We start from the raw sequence: 15,641 nt of genomic DNA on the forward strand, positions 1-15,641 counted from the left end.
ATAATAATCGGCGAATAGTCAACCAGTTTCAAAACATAAAAGAAATCAATGACTTACAAGAAAAACATGTGCTTCTGAATTTTTTGATCGCCTCAGTTATATCTGGATATTATACCATACCTAATCAGTATAATTCTGATTGAAATGTTTTGCACGCACATAAGATTCTTGGGCCCTATCGTCGCATAACCTTAACAGCATTGACTCTTTTGTCAGAATAAGTGTAGAGGACCGTTTTTGGAACACCCTGAAATCTTTGCCATAGATGCAATTAATGACATGCAAAGAAGTCATAAAATTGTACTTTTTTTCAATATCCTGCAATAAGTTTCAAACATATCCTTAACACTTTTCTCCACCTGTCTTTCTAATTCCAAACATTTTATTTTATTAACTGATATGAAAACAGGATAGATCCAAACCTTCAATAGAGCACTTGTTGTTGGGTTATGGACTTTCGCAAGCGGAATAAAAAGCGTTTTTAACTAAGTAAAAGAATTAATTTCTCAAAAATGAGAGAATAACAAAATGATATTTTACAGTAGAATTTAGAGATTTACAGGAGAGATCTGATTATAAGATCAAGATGGTGATTTGAATTTGGGGATGAAAAAGGACTCAAAAATCAGCTGTATATATACCCATTATCAGTGTGAAAAAGTCAAGATACAAAACTAATCTTAGCACCGTGATTTATAGTGGGGGTCGCAAGGGTTACCCAATATGGTTTGCTTCTGCAAATCAGTCGCAAAGGAGACCATAAATGGAATGCATTTGCACTTTTCTAAGAATTCATTCACACTTCCGGAGATATCATCATCATTTAATACGTGCTGGGAAGATTTTACATCAGTCAATCTAACTCTAATAATAGTTATCTAGATTCACCAATTTGAACCGAATATTGATTCTCAGCACCATTTCTTGACGATTCATTTATATAATTTCTTTGATCAAAATCAAATTGCTTGTCTTTCTAATCTGGTAAGTCAAACTTTCTTTCTAATTCTCACTAAGTTTAAGACTATAGTTTGATCGAAATTCTAACACCCCCACTCAGACATGAGCTGATTGCGTAGAGTCTGTTCCCATCAAAACTGCTCTGAATGTTTCCACTTTCGAAACGGGTAAGGACTTTGTGAAGATGTCCGCTGCCATTTTGTCTGTAGGAACGTAATGAATTGAAATAGTCCCATCCTCCGTTTTGTCCCGGATGAAGTGAAACTTTGTTTCGATGTGCTTGCTCCTTTTGTGCATGACTGGGTTTTGGCAGAGTCTGATACAACTTTGGTTGTCTTCTCCAATTGCTATTGGACGTTTCTGTTGGATGCCAAAATCCTCTAGAAGTTGTTTCAGGTAGAGTGCTTCCTGAACTGCTGCTGCCATGCCCTGATATTCTGCTTCTGATGAAGAAAGAGCAACTGTGGCCTGCTTCTTGACACCCCAGCTGAGTGCTGCGCCACGTCCGTTGAGCTTGAAGTAATAGCCCGTTGTTGATTTTCTGTCGTTCACGTCTCCAGACCAGTCTGCATCACTTTCCCCCACTAAATCATAACTAGCCTCTTTTGTGTAAGTAAGTTTTAAACCTTTTGAACCTTGAAGATATCGCAGAAGTCGTTTTCCGCACATCCAGTGTTGATTGGTAGGTGCATTCATGTGTCTGGACAGAATGTTGACTGTGAACATGATGTCTGGCCTCGTCTGTTTGGCCAGATACAGAAGTGATCCAACCAAGCTTCTGTAGATCCTCTGGTCCACTTCTTCGTCTCCGTTCTGTGCTGTCTGAAGTTTCAAATTCAAATCAGCTGGAGTTCTTGAGGGTTTGCATTGATCCATTTGAAACCGCTCAAGCATTGTTTCTATGTAGCGTTCTTGGTCGACTGTGACTTTGCCCTCTTCTCGTCTGATTCTTAGACCCAGAAACCAGTGTAGTCTCCCTCTGTCTTCCATGTGAAAGGTTGCTTCTAGTGCCTTCTTGACATCAGAGACCACTGTCATACTTCTTGATGCTACTATGATGTCGTCAACCCAGACCAAGATGAAGGTGTGATCCTCTGCTTCTGATCTTGCGAACAAGCAGTGATCGTTCCTGCTTCTGGTGAACCCCTGTCTCAGTATGAAGTTTGCCAGCTCTTTGTACCAGTTGTTAGCAGCCTGTTTCAAACCATAAATTGATTTATTTAGTCGACATACTAACTTCTCCCCATCTGATCCGCGTTTTACAAACTCCTGTGGCTGTTCCAGATACACTTCTTCCTCGATTGGTGAGTGCAGGAAAGCAGTCTTGACATCAAATTGGTGCATCACATGGCCCTGCTTCGCTGATAGTTGAAGTAGAATCCTGAATGTCTCTGGTTTGCAGGTAGGCGCAAAAGTCTCAAAGTAGTCCAGTCCTTCCACTTGTTTGAAGCCTTTCGCCACATAGCGCGCTTTGTATTTGTCCACTTGACCACTGGGTCCCAATTTCACTTTGTAAACCCATTTGCCCGGTATGACGTCCCTGTCTGTGGGTGGTCTCACTAGGTTCCAAGTCTCGTTGTCTTGGAGTGCCTTGACCTCGTCCTTCATTGCCCGGTGCCACTGGTCCCAATCGTCACCTTGCTTGGCTTCGTAGACTGTTTTGGGTTCCACATAGTCGCCCTCAGTCACAGCAAGATGGGTCCTGACTTCTCCAAAAAATTGCGGAACATTCCTTGCTCGTGTCCCTCGTCTGGGCTCCGCTCTGTCCGCGTGTTCCAGTGCATCTTCATTGAAGCCAACTGTCTCTAACTGTGAGAAGTCTTCTGTGTCACTGTCTTCCAGTGAATCTGAGTCTATGTGACTCCCTCTTGTTGCAGTAGATTCTTCATCTAGTGCTGTTTCTCCAACATCCGAGGCCTCTTGTCTCAGTGTTGTTTCTTGAGTATTCACGCTCCCTGCGTCATGCCACTCCTCCTTTATTGCAGTAGATGTGTCCTGTCGTGCTCTGTTGTCATCGTCTTGATGACCATCATCTGGGTGCCAGATTCCCAGTTCCGACCCATCATCTAGTAGGTCCGCCGTTTCTTTGTTGTCAGGGATTGAGCCCACTTCAGACTCCTTGATGATCACATCTCGAACTGCCATCACCTTGCGTGTGTTGGGTATGTACACCAGGTATCCGTTTTCTCCTTCAGTGTAACCCACAAACTTTCCTTCCAGTGCCTTGGGTTCAAGTTTGCTGACTTCTCTGTCCCTCTTCCTCATGAAGACTGTGCAACCAAAAATAGATAACTTACTAAATGGAAGCTTAGGTTTTATACCTCTCATCAGCTCTGCTGGGCATTTTTCTTCTCCTCGTCTCACAACCAAGTTTCTGATCCTTGCTGCGTGAAGAATTGCTGCTCCCCACATCATCTTTGGAAGTCCTGAGTCAATGAGCAAACATCTTGCCATCTCCAGCAGTGTCCTGTTGCACCTCTCAGATAACCCATTCTGTTGTGGCGTCTCTGGTATGGTCTTCTCCTGTAGAATGCCTGCATCTAAGCAGTACGTCTCGAACTGCTCTGAAAGGAACTCCTTCGCATTGTCTTGCCTCAGCTTCTTGGGCGTCCCCACACTGAGAACAAATTTCTTCAGGCTGGCCAGTGCTTCACTCTTTGCCTTAAGCAAGTCCACAAACACAAACTTCGTGTACTGGTCTGCAAACACAATGCAGAACCGGAACCCTGACAGTGACTCTACTCTGAAAGGTCCCATCACGTCTGTGAACACCCTCTCCAGCTTCTCTTCTGCTTGGGTCTCTGCCACTCTTGGTACTGGAGTCTTTGTGATCTTGGCCAATGCACACACATTGCATACATCATCGAGTTCCCCCACTGTCTCTGGTGCATTCCTGACCACATCTGCTTGATTCAAATGACCCAATCGTCTGTGCCACTTCCTTGCACTGTCAAATTTCACGCTGTTGGAACTCATCTTGAATTCTAGAACGCTGCAGGGTAAGTAAAACAAATTATTTTCTTGTGTTAGTTTTACCCGAGTTCCCTTCTGGAGCTTCATGCAGCTGTTTCCTCTCTCGAAAGTGAAGCTATGTCCCCACTCCGTGCATCTTGAGACTGATAGGAGGTTTGAAGAATAGTCCGGCACACACAGAACATTTTTGAGTTCGCATTGGAATTCCCCTTTGTTTGAGGGTATGCTGATCCTCACACAGCCTCTGCCCACCACTCTGGAAGCCTCTCCGTTGGGATTTCTGACCACTGATTGAATGGGCACAAAGTCCAGAAACGCATCGATGTTCGTCACTATGTGATCTGTACAACCACTGTCCACTAGCATGCCTGCTGTCTTCCACTGGGTAAGAGCTGCCCAGCATTCCTCGTCTGGTGTAGCCAATGTTGGACCCATTGCCACTGACTCATGTTTGCCTCCATCTCTTTGTCTCTTGCATGCCCTGTCTAGGTGACCCTTCTCACCACACTTGCTGCATTGTGCTGTCTCCTTCTTCCTGCAGTCCTTGGCAAAGTGTCCAGGGATCCCACACACAAAGCAGTTTCCTTTCTTGGGTCCCTTCTTGAAGTCACGCTTCACTGCCAGTGCCACTGAACCACTTTGTCCCTTGTGTCTCTGCACCGTGCTCTCATGAAAGTTCTGCAGCCTTTTCCTCAACTCTGTGAAGTTCGTTGCCGGGTTGAAGCTTTCCTGTATTACAAAACTTTCATACCTCATTGGCAGACCATTGAGGACCAAGGCGTTGAAGAGGGTCTCTGAGACTGCTTCCCCTGCTTCTTGTAGCCTTGTGAGCAACTCCTGTCCTCTGATGAAGAAGCTGTCCAAATCCTCAGAATCCTCGAGCTGCAGTCGAGCAAGCTGTGCCACTAAAGTCACCACTGTCGGCGTCTCCACACTCTGAAATCTCTCTTGCAAAAGCTTCCAAGCCTTTGCTCCATCTCCAATGCCATCATCTTCCACACAGTCATGTCTCATCAGCATGAGGGTTGTTGCATCTAGAGTCAGTGCCAGATGGCACCACACATTGTTCCGTTTCTCCTTGATGTCTGCAACTTCCTTCTCATATGCATCCTTCAGCACCTTGTGGTTCTTCTTCTCATCATTGTTTGCCCCATTGGCCAGTGGCGCAGGCTCATTAGGTTGCTCCTCTGTCCCCAGTAGTGATTTGTAGAGTCCCTTCGTCTGCATCATCGCCACAAATCTTGTGCTCCAGATTGGAAAGTCCTGTGCCTTTCCTGTGTAGGTCAGCAGCTTCACTGTCTGTTGATCCATTGAAGTTTGAGCAGGCAAAACAGTTGTGAAAAGAAAAGGTACTAAGCAGAAAAGGATTATGAACGTCAACAACAAATTAGTTTTGTTTTGGAAATTAATTTTATGACTTAGAAAATTGCTGGGCCCATAACCTGTTGGGTTATGGACTTTCGCAAGCGGAATAAAAAGCGTTTTTAACTAAGTAAAAGAATTAATTTCTCAAAAATGAGAGAATAACAAAATGATATTTTACAGTAGAATTTAGAGATTTACAGGAGAGATCTGATTATAAGATCAAGATGGTGATTTGAATTTGGGGATGAAAAAGGACTCAAAAATCAGCTGTATATATACCCATTATCAGTGTGAAAAAGTCAAGATACAAAACTAATCTTAGCACCGTGATTTATAGTGGGGGTCGCAAGGGTTACCCAATATGGTTTGCTTCTGCAAATCAGTCGCAAAGGAGACCATAAATGGAATGCATTTGCACTTTTCTAAGAATTCATTCACACTTCCGGAGATATCATCATCATTTAATACGTGCTGGGAAGATTTTACATCAGTTAATCTAACTCTAATAATAGTTATCTAGATTCACCAATTTGAACCGAATATTGATTCTCAGCACCATTTCTTGACGATTCATTTATATAATTTCTTTGATCAAATCAAATTGCTTGTCTTTCTAATCTGGTAAGTCAAACTTTCTTTCTAATTCTCACTAAGTTTAAGACTATAGTTTGATCGAAATTCTAACACTTGTCATTACATGGTAAATAGTTATGTAAAAATATGACACGTGCGTTGGATGGTGGGGGGGTGCAAATCGTATACACCCACTGAGCTTGGCGGCGGACGCACACACGGAAAGGATCCTATCATTTAATAAGTCAATCGCACACGTCAGCTTTAGGAATATTTGTCAATTGTACAATTTTGAGCAGATCAAAATGCAAATCGTACCTAAAGTCTAAAGGAGCCTGCAAGTTTCTGTTGTGCTGGACTCCTGTTTGTTATTCGACTCTTGTGTGAACCGTGTTATTTCTAAATCTCAATCTACCTATTCCAGAAATGCAACACAAACGCCAAAAGTTTGTTAATCTTTGCCATAGTATTCGATATCAAACGTATGAAGACTTCGTCATGTTCAATTTCGTTGGAAAAATCGGTTTTATTTGTTAGAAATGTTGCCTATACCCCCTTTAATTAGTAGATTTTATATTCATAATGTTTTTGTTACGCAGGTTGTGGTGGCCGACGGTAATCCATTTATCCAAAACATCCCAGGCGAATTTCGTCCTTTTCCCGACAGCTTATTAGGCAGGCCCAGACTTTCTTGCGTTCTTCACAGTTTCCAGATGATGTAATTATGTACGAAGGACGGCCCCTTTAGGTTTAAATATGTTAACTTTTGTTCTAGCACCTGTGTACCTACTATTTTTTGTCATCTAAACTTGAATTGGAAATAACGGCTTCGATTTTCTATAAAAATATTAAGCAAACAAGCTTGAATGAAATGAAAAGCGAATAACTAGCGAATACCTGTTTCCCTTTTGACAGTTGTGGTCACCAGCTGTTGACAGAATGGACACTGCATTGTGATTGGTTGACAGGAGAGTGACGTCACAGCCACCACTGTCACTGTTGTCTGTTGTTGTGCTTGCATACCAACTGAGGACGGCTCATTATATAAAAGCCTAAAAAACAAAAGAAGACAATTAATACAACGAAAATATAGGATCAATTCGGTTTTGGCCCCCTTCTCACTGGACATACAAATTTTACACCTCCAGGCGTACGTGAAATTTTTACCCAGTAACGTGCTGTCATAAAAAACATGGGGAAAGGGTTTAAGTCGCTTTCTTTGATTCTAATTTGAAAAAAAAACGACAAAAAAGGAAGCTTTGGTGCTTTTAAATACTCTCAAACGAAGTTCGAAACAAAAATTTTAATCCTGTGGTTTTTAATGCTAGTTTTTGCTTGATCGATATTTCGTCTGACACTTTCAACTTTTCGTCCTCAAAAATGGATTAAACAGGTAAAACCCCACGTGTGACTGAGTCGATGATCAGCTCTAAGAACTCTACTAGTCTCGAAGTGAACAATTCATTGAAGCAGACGAGGAGATATAATCAAGGTGTACTCGGCAGCTTTTGGCGGGAAGTTGTTGGGCAGTTGTAAGTGGCAGGTTTCTACCCCCGGTAGTCAACGCTCCCACCCTCGACGACTCCTCGCTCTCATACCCCTCAGTGCACCCGCTAGCTCTAGCCTCCCTAAGCCCAAGCTGGCTACTACTGAAGCTAACCACCCGCTTTGAGATCATTTCACCCGACGCTACTTAGCTCTGCTTTATCATTGATATTAGTTTTCTTTAATAGGAATTACTAGCTTGGCTTATTTTTTGGTATAGTAGGTTTACACATGTTTATCTTCGATATACTGGATTATTACTAAGTTTTATCTTCGATATGTAAGCGATGTCCAAAACAGTAAATCGTCTGAATCATCGTATAGATAAAAAACAAGAAATCATCAGTAAGTTTGTTTGAAGAGTTCAAAAGATCTTAAGAACTTGCTACTTGAGTGAGTACTTGTGATCAGCGAAGTGAAATTTATGTTGAGGCTACTGGAAAACCTACTAACGTTGAGCTGTATTATATATAATAACAAAAAGTTCGTTTGAGTATGTTATAGTTCATACATCACGTACGTCAATTAGGCTAGAAGCCTGTCTTCAGACGCCGTACAAGATTTTCGAAAAGGGGTCGCTCAATTACAAGATTAAATAAAATAACCTAGTGGAAAACAAAAACAGTCAGTTTAACGGAAAAATTGTTCAATTTATTATAAGCGCTTACCAAAATAAGTTGGTGAAATACTGTGAGTCTACTATATACAGATCTCTGAACATGTGAACAAAATTGTTCAATTTGCTGTTTTCAACACTAATAAAATCTCTGAAAATCTGTCGGTAGAAATTAATGATTGAGTTGAATAATATACGTATCCGTGTTTCGGTCCTTTTTTGTTAGCCGTTGTCATTTTATATTTCGTTTTTCGTGATTTGGGTTTTCTCTGATCATAAACACATCTATTAATTTCAGATGTATATATGAAATTGTTAACAAATGAACTATGATGCTCTCTGCGAACTATTCTACAAAGTAGTTTAAACAAATCGTATGTATGAAACTCAATTGTTGAGAGAACGGAATATTTTTTTTTTATGGTTTCTCACTTCATTGGTTCATTTTAGCCAGAGAATTATCCGAACGAGATAGTTTTGTTGTCTTTGATGAGACCCTAGATGACTTCTTAAAGCTGGGCCATGAAGAAGACTTCCGTATTGATAGATAACTTGAACATACATTTTGAAGATGTTAAAAAGCATGCTGGTTGATAAATACCTTTTTTTCTGATAGAAAAGAGAAATAAATTTAGTGCAATTGTTTTTCATGACGCTAAAATGTTGTAAATAAATAAAAAATTTTTTCTAACCAGACGCCGAGCAATTTTGCATATCCAGGTTGCTCGAGTTTGACTTCATTCCAATTCGCTTTAGAAAGTTTGCTCAACCCAAAGGCCATAACCTTCGTTTTGCTCGGATTAAATTTCAGCTTGTTTTGAGAAATTCTTGTTTCCACTGCTGTCAGGTCGTAATGTATGCAATTTGTTTTTAATTCCCCAACAATTGTGAAATCATAAATTACAAGATCGCCATGATTCTTTAAATTTGCCAAGTCATTGATTTAAAGAAGAAAAAGAAGTGGTCCCAAAACAGAACTTTGTGGCACTCCACAGGTAACTCCTAGATGCTCGATATTTCATCATTAAAATCTACAAGTGGATTCCGGTTACTCAGATACGATGTTAGGATACTCGATGTTTGTTCTGGTAGTCCATAGATCTCATACTTTCTGATTGATAGTATATAATCTACAGTATCAAATGCTTTCGACAGATATAGTAAAGACAGATCCTGTTTTTTAGACCTAAGGTCTCAAATACGTTCAACTACCTCAACCAGAGCATCTATGGTTGACCGTTTACTTATAAAACCGAGTTGTTTTTTTGAAAAAAAACATCGTTTTTAATTCGGAAAGCCGTCAACCTTGAAAGCAAGACTTTCAAAGATTTTCCGATTTACTGGTATGAGTGATATGGTCTGTAGTTATTCAGGTAGGATAGAGGACCTTTTTGAAGTATAGGAAAAACTCTAGCAACTTTCAAGCACTCTGGAGAGACGCCAGTATTTATTATTTTGATAAATTGATCACAGAGACACGAGGAAATGAAAAACCCATTTGCTCAAGTTTGAGTTTGCTTTTCAGTTTTTTTGGTTTGTCTGAGAACTTCAATTTCCGTAATAGGTTCCAGATTTATTGTGTTGCCTATTTCTCCCACGCGGTTTAAGCTTGTATTACTGGCTATTTTTACAGCGAGTGTTGGCCCTATTTCGTTGAAATAGGAGTTTATATGGGTTGCTGTTGGTAGATTGGATATATCAGCTTTTATTTCTTTTTGTTCCGTTTTAATTTTGCTTACAAATTTGTAGAAGAGTCTCCTCTTGAAATCCTTTTCTTTGCTGAAGATATTTAAAAAAAATTGTACTTAGTTTTTCGAATCAGGTTCCTTTTGATGTTTCTTTGTTTTAAATTAATATTTCTGTCGTTTTCTGTGTTTCATTTGAGATACGCTTGAAAACATTTTTGTATTTTTTTACAACAGTTCTTCACCTCGCTGTTTATCCAGCATCTCCGGATTGGTTTATTTGAGAGTTGTTTAGAAGGTATCATTTGCTCCAGAGAATGAGTCATTATTTCCTCAATTTTACGGACGGCTCCTGTGTTGAGAATTGTTTCAATATATGTTTTTCCTCTCTTAATTTAATTGACAGATTACAATTCAAAAGAGATTGAATTTTGTGCTGTTTTAGTGTCGACCAATTTCGTCCTATATATTTTACTCTATTCGAGTTTGTGTCATTTTTGAGGTTTTTGTTTGTTCGTACTATGATGCCACAGTAATCTGTTATGGTAGTTTTAATAGCATTTGATTCGCAATTAATATCTGCAAAAGCTATATCAATAGTAGATTTTGTTAATGTCTTAGTTCTCGTTATTTGATTTGGTGTTAAGATTAAATTAAGGCCCAGGTTAGATAAAACTTCGATAAGATCTGTTGTTATTGCAGACTTTTTATTGAAACCTTGATTGAAATCCCCAGAAAATACGTGGTTCGCATTACTATGGTTCCCAATTTCTTTTAAATGAGTCATCAATTCATCGTGGAAATTTAGATCTCTCATTTTAGGAGCTTTAAACACGACTGTTATCAACATGGTTTGACCGGAAAAAGTAGTTTTGACAGTTAGAATTTGTAGTTCAGGTATATTGATCTCTTACGTCTGCATACTAGTAATCTCAGGACACATGATTGCTACACCTCCAACTTTGCCTCTTTGACGGTTGCATGTTAAAATATATTTTTACTCGTTTGGACAAAATGTTGATAGGTTGGAGATTGGTTTCAACCAGGTCTCCGTCAGAGCAATGAAAGGAACTTCGTCAAAGTTGTTCTTGACATTTATCACAAGTTCACCGTAATTTGCGCCTAGTGAGCGAAAATTTTGAAGCATTAGTATATTTTTCATTTTAGATGAGCAGTTTCCCTAGAGCTTGCTGTAACATTACATATTTTCTTATGGCTTCTTGTCATAATTTGATTTTTGTCTTTTGTCACACAATTTCTAGTCAGTGCACACTAAAAACATATGTAATATGCGTCCAGATTGCAAATTGCGGACAATCGCATAGCGCAAACTGGTCAACCTATGACTAATCAAAATTGTTGGAACCTAGTTTTAAGTTTTTGGAGTTTTTTTGGCTGAATGAGGACAATCGCATCTGGCAAACTCTTCAAATCAGCATTAGAAGCAGTTCAATTATGTGAAACTTTCCCTTCCTTCCCTCCCCATCCAACTCCTTCCCCATCCTCTAACTCCCTTACCGCTCCCCCCCCCCACCTTCCCCTTCTCATCCCTTCTCCCTCTTCCCCCCACTTGTTCTCCACTCTTTTTTTAGTTAAAACATAATAATCATAATATACAATATTCATTGACAAAGACCTGGAAAAAATCTCTGAACAAATTTTTAAAAAAAAATACTGACTGTTATCTAAGTGTTAAATTCAACATATTGTCAGTTGCATATTTTTTTAAACCAACAAACGAAAAACGTCTTGTGTTTTCAATAACATGCCAATTCTTTCTTAACGTATAAAACCAGCAAACATAGAAAGTATTTTCAACTATCGAAAAGACAAAAACGGGGAACATTTATGTGTTTGGCACAGAATATTCTTAGGATTTCTCTTAACTGTTTTTCTGGACTCAGGATCTTTCCCATCAGCATTCTTTGCTCTGTTTTTTTTATTTTACTCAGATTCAATGATTTATTGAAGGTGATTTAATGACGTTATAGGTTTTTTTAGCCGGATTTAATGATTTAATGAAGGTGATTTCATGAAGCTGTATGTTTTTGTTCAAAATTTCCATCTGAAGACGATCTGCAAAGCGAATAAAATGTCTTTATTTTTTTTTCAATTGCTTTTCAGAGTAATGATGCCTAAACCTTTGTGCTAATTTCGATCGTGAAGCGGTTGCATATTTATTTTGATGGAATTTTTCATTCACTTCTTGTACTCTTTGCTCGCAATTGTGCATGATATTGTTTTAACGTTTTTTTCCTAGCTATCACTTATATTAAACTAAATAGAAATATCTGCTATTACGCGGTTAAGTAATCGTCAATTGAAATAGTTTAAAAACATTACTGCGAGTATGAATACTCCGGTGGCTGGAGAGCACTGTCGCCAGGTCTAGCAGCCCTGGGTCGCATATCATCCACAAATATGGGGGGAGGGGGACCCAAAGATTCATCGTCACCCTGAAGTGTGCCCCCTGTTCTCGGGTCATCATTATCAACCAGTTGACCAGGTAGTATTGGTCCTTCAAAATGCGAATCCGTCCTTCTAAATTGCTCGTTACTCGGTTCACCCAAATTTGGGTACAAAGTGTTGACACAAACAACCCCAGCGGAAGCTTCTTTAGCACTCCCTCCATTTTGGTTTTGATCTGGAGTCAAATTTTCACCTTCAAGTTCTTCAAATTGCTGCTGACTTGCGCTCGTTATGTAACCGAATTTGGAAATTTCTTCGACGTTGGATGTTGAAGTTACTTGGTGGCCGTCATCGATTTCATTATCGTCTTGGTTTTGAGGCATATTAGTCATTTTGCTGTCAATATCAGAGTTTTGACCTTGAGATAAATCAGACACTGGTTGAACAACAACGCCGTTGTTAGTGATACTTTGCTGATTATCAGTAATAATCTCTGTAACTGTTGCGTTTGCAGAAGCCTGAACAGATTCGTCGTTGATACCATCAACTGTTTTGTTGTTTGGTTCGTTGCTCAATTCATTGATTTGCTCTGCTTCAGAACTTATTTTTTGTTGGTTTTCAACATCAGATTTCTGCTCACATGCTTTTTTTCCTTCAGTATCATTTTGAAAGGGAACTAAATTTGTGAATCCTTGTTCAGTGCTGGATATATCCGCAGTTTGAGCGTTGGAGTTTGAGGTGTCATTGTTGTCCGCAGAGAACACCTCAACGCCCGAAGGCGCTGAAGGTTGCAAGTTCGAACTCAAATCTGATTGTCCAGTATTGTCAACTTCGCCATTGATTGTTAACGGATCTGAGCCAGACGCGTCTGCTATTGGCTCTCTGAGTACCTCACGCGATAACTCGGGATACAATTTTTGAAAAGAAGAACTGTAAACATTATTTGTTTCCGCATTGTCCAAGCTTTCTGACATTTTGAGAAAATTTTCAAATAAAAGATTTTGGCATATTAGTGTCAATGACAAAATACGTTGCAGGATGTTATTTTTGGGCCCACAGAAACCTTTTGACGCATGATAAATGTAACCACAAAAACAAACAGATGTTTTGATCAAATTAAAATTATTGAATCAAAACGGAGCACCTTTTATGTTTTTTAGACCAGGCTCGGAAAATAAACGTTTTCGTTGGACAACAATGACAATGTAATGATACCATGACCAGTATTTGTATCCATAGTTTTTAATTGAAACATTATTAAACACAGTACAATAATAATTGGTTTTGTATTCCGTCCAGAGTACAAGTTGCTTTATAAAATGCCTCCTTAGAAGTGGACCTATAAAACCAACCGCAGATTCTGAGTCAATCAGTTTTTTCTGATTAAATCAAAACATTATAAACTTTCAATTTTTGCGCTGTGGAGAGTTTGAAACGATATAAGTCCAAAATTGCTCATGAACGTACCCATTGATAGAGAACGGGTCATTCTGGGGATCAAAGTAGATATCAAATGATTTGAGTTTACTGATTGTTTTGATACAGTATCTTAATTAGGTCAATCGAATTCTACTTTTGTCTTTGAGTAATTAGCATAGCATATAAAATCAACTTGATCAGACAATCAAGTCTCTGATAGCCGAGATACTTGAATAGTTTCTTTAATGGATAAATTTAGGATTTATGATATTGGGCTAGTTTTTTTGCTGAAAACCCGGACTTGAGTCTCAGAGCATTTCAGCGCTGAACCAGCACAATTCAAGCGCTAAAACTTAGTTCAGTTCTGAAACATTGCATCTCCAGAATATTTTAAGTTTCTACTTGTGCAGTTTTTCTTCCTTAGGATTACATTGAGGTCACAGAGTCCGGCCAGACTAAACTCATCCCGTATAGTCTGAAAATTACTCATACCACACAATTCAGTTTCAGCAGAATAATGTCATAATTTTGTAGCTTGTTAATGGAAGTTATTATAGTAGTATGCATACTTTTTATGTAAAAGCTAATTTGTAGGCAATAACCACAAAACCACTACGCAAGGTAAATGTTACAAGTACCCACGCGTGAGTTCCAGTCGCAAATAAAGCCAACCTTGTTGGCGGGAGTTAAACTTAACATAATATTTTTCATAAAATAAATTTTTGCTCAAAAATCAAGACTGGCCAGTGTAAATTGTGACATGAACAGAGTACTGGCATCCTACAGAATGTCTCTAGGCTGATTCAACACTTATTTAATGGCATTATAGCCGAGAGGTAAGATGTCTGCTTCACAGGCCAATGATTGAGAGATCAATCCACTGCCTCAGTGACGCTGTCTGTGTGAGTATGAGCTCTACACGTAACCATAGCTTCAGCTTGACCATAACTTGACCAATGTTGGCTGCAATCATGGTACCACGTGAAAATTTCAGACGCAAAAAAAGTGGCAAGAGTCACCAAAAAAGAGCAAAGCTGCTCATAAAAAGATCCGTCCGAAATGTGGAGAATAATAAGAGAAAGGGCAGTTGAGAACAGGCTAATGTAGGCCGAATGCCCTTCCGCTGCAATTACGCAGGAACCACATTTATTAATTATTATTATTATTTACTCTGCCATCAACCTACGGGACCAACGAATCATTTATCATCACTTTTTTTACCATCCCAATTAAACTTCCTTGAAATTGTTCATTTTCCTTCTTGCTTCTATGAAAAATCTTTGATCGATATGTTTTTGTTCATTATAAAAACTTCTCAGATAATTCAAGCGACGCATCCGGACAGCTCTTCATTCTGATAACAATATGGAGTTGAGATTTGTGTGAAGTCTTCTGCATCCCTGGCCGGTGTTTGGCGGTGAATTTTTGTAAGAAGTGCGGTGAAATGTGGTGACAAAAATAATTTTCGGTTAATTCTTTTATCTTTTTGCGATGAAGGCTGTGAATTGCAGTGAATTATTTATTTTCACCGCGTTCTCAATGTTCTTCCAAAAAAAGAAGCTTCCTTACGCGGTTTAGAACCTCTTACCTCCTGCATGCCTTCAATTTCTTGTTCCACTTCGCCACCTGTCACTTAATTCTATGATATTTCTAGAGAACCTGAATCAAATTCAGTAAATGTTGGAAAGCCAATGCGATGAAATTTTGTAGGAAAAGCGGCGAATTTCGCGGTGAATTTTTGTAAGCGGTGAAATGTGGTGAATTATTTTTTTCACCGCATTCAACGTTTTGGCCGCCTTTCTTACATTAATTTACCACAAAATTTGACGTGGTGAATTTCTGTAAGAAATGCGGTGAATTTCGCGGTTTTTGTAAGAAATGCGGTGAAATATTTTTTCACCGCATTTACCGCAATCACCGCATTTATTACAAAAAACCTCGACCCGGGATTTCATCTCTTTTGCTTTTAAAATTACTCCTACCCTCAAAAGCCAATTCTGCTGACTGCGCCATGGATTAAGTTGCGTATACCTACGTTAAAAATCAGAAAGAAGTTAAGTTTGTATCACTTCAGTGCTTTGGGACGTACAAAGTCG

General features: G+C 39.2%; 1 protein-coding gene across 1 annotated transcript in view; it reads right to left on the reverse strand.

The window, feature by feature from the left end:
- Positions 1-13,220, reverse strand: part of LOC142348033 (uncharacterized) — a 66,257-nt gene extending 53,037 nt beyond the window's left edge. The window contains exons 1-2 of the mRNA XM_075399200.1: positions 12,061-13,220; positions 6,769-6,923 (exon numbers count right to left, since the gene is read on the reverse strand). Coding sequence (XP_075255315.1) covers positions 6,769-6,923; positions 12,061-13,100 — 1,195 coding nt within the window. The 5' untranslated portion in view covers positions 13,101-13,220. The remainder of the gene's footprint in view (positions 1-6,768; positions 6,924-12,060) is intronic.
- Between the last annotated feature and the right edge of the window lie 2,421 nt (positions 13,221-15,641).

Source organism: Convolutriloba macropyga, chromosome 10, assembly GCF_964194025.1.
Source record: "Convolutriloba macropyga chromosome 10, txConMacr16.3, whole genome shotgun sequence".
In the NCBI taxonomy this organism is placed as follows: Eukaryota; Metazoa; Xenacoelomorpha; order Acoela; family Convolutidae; genus Convolutriloba; species Convolutriloba macropyga.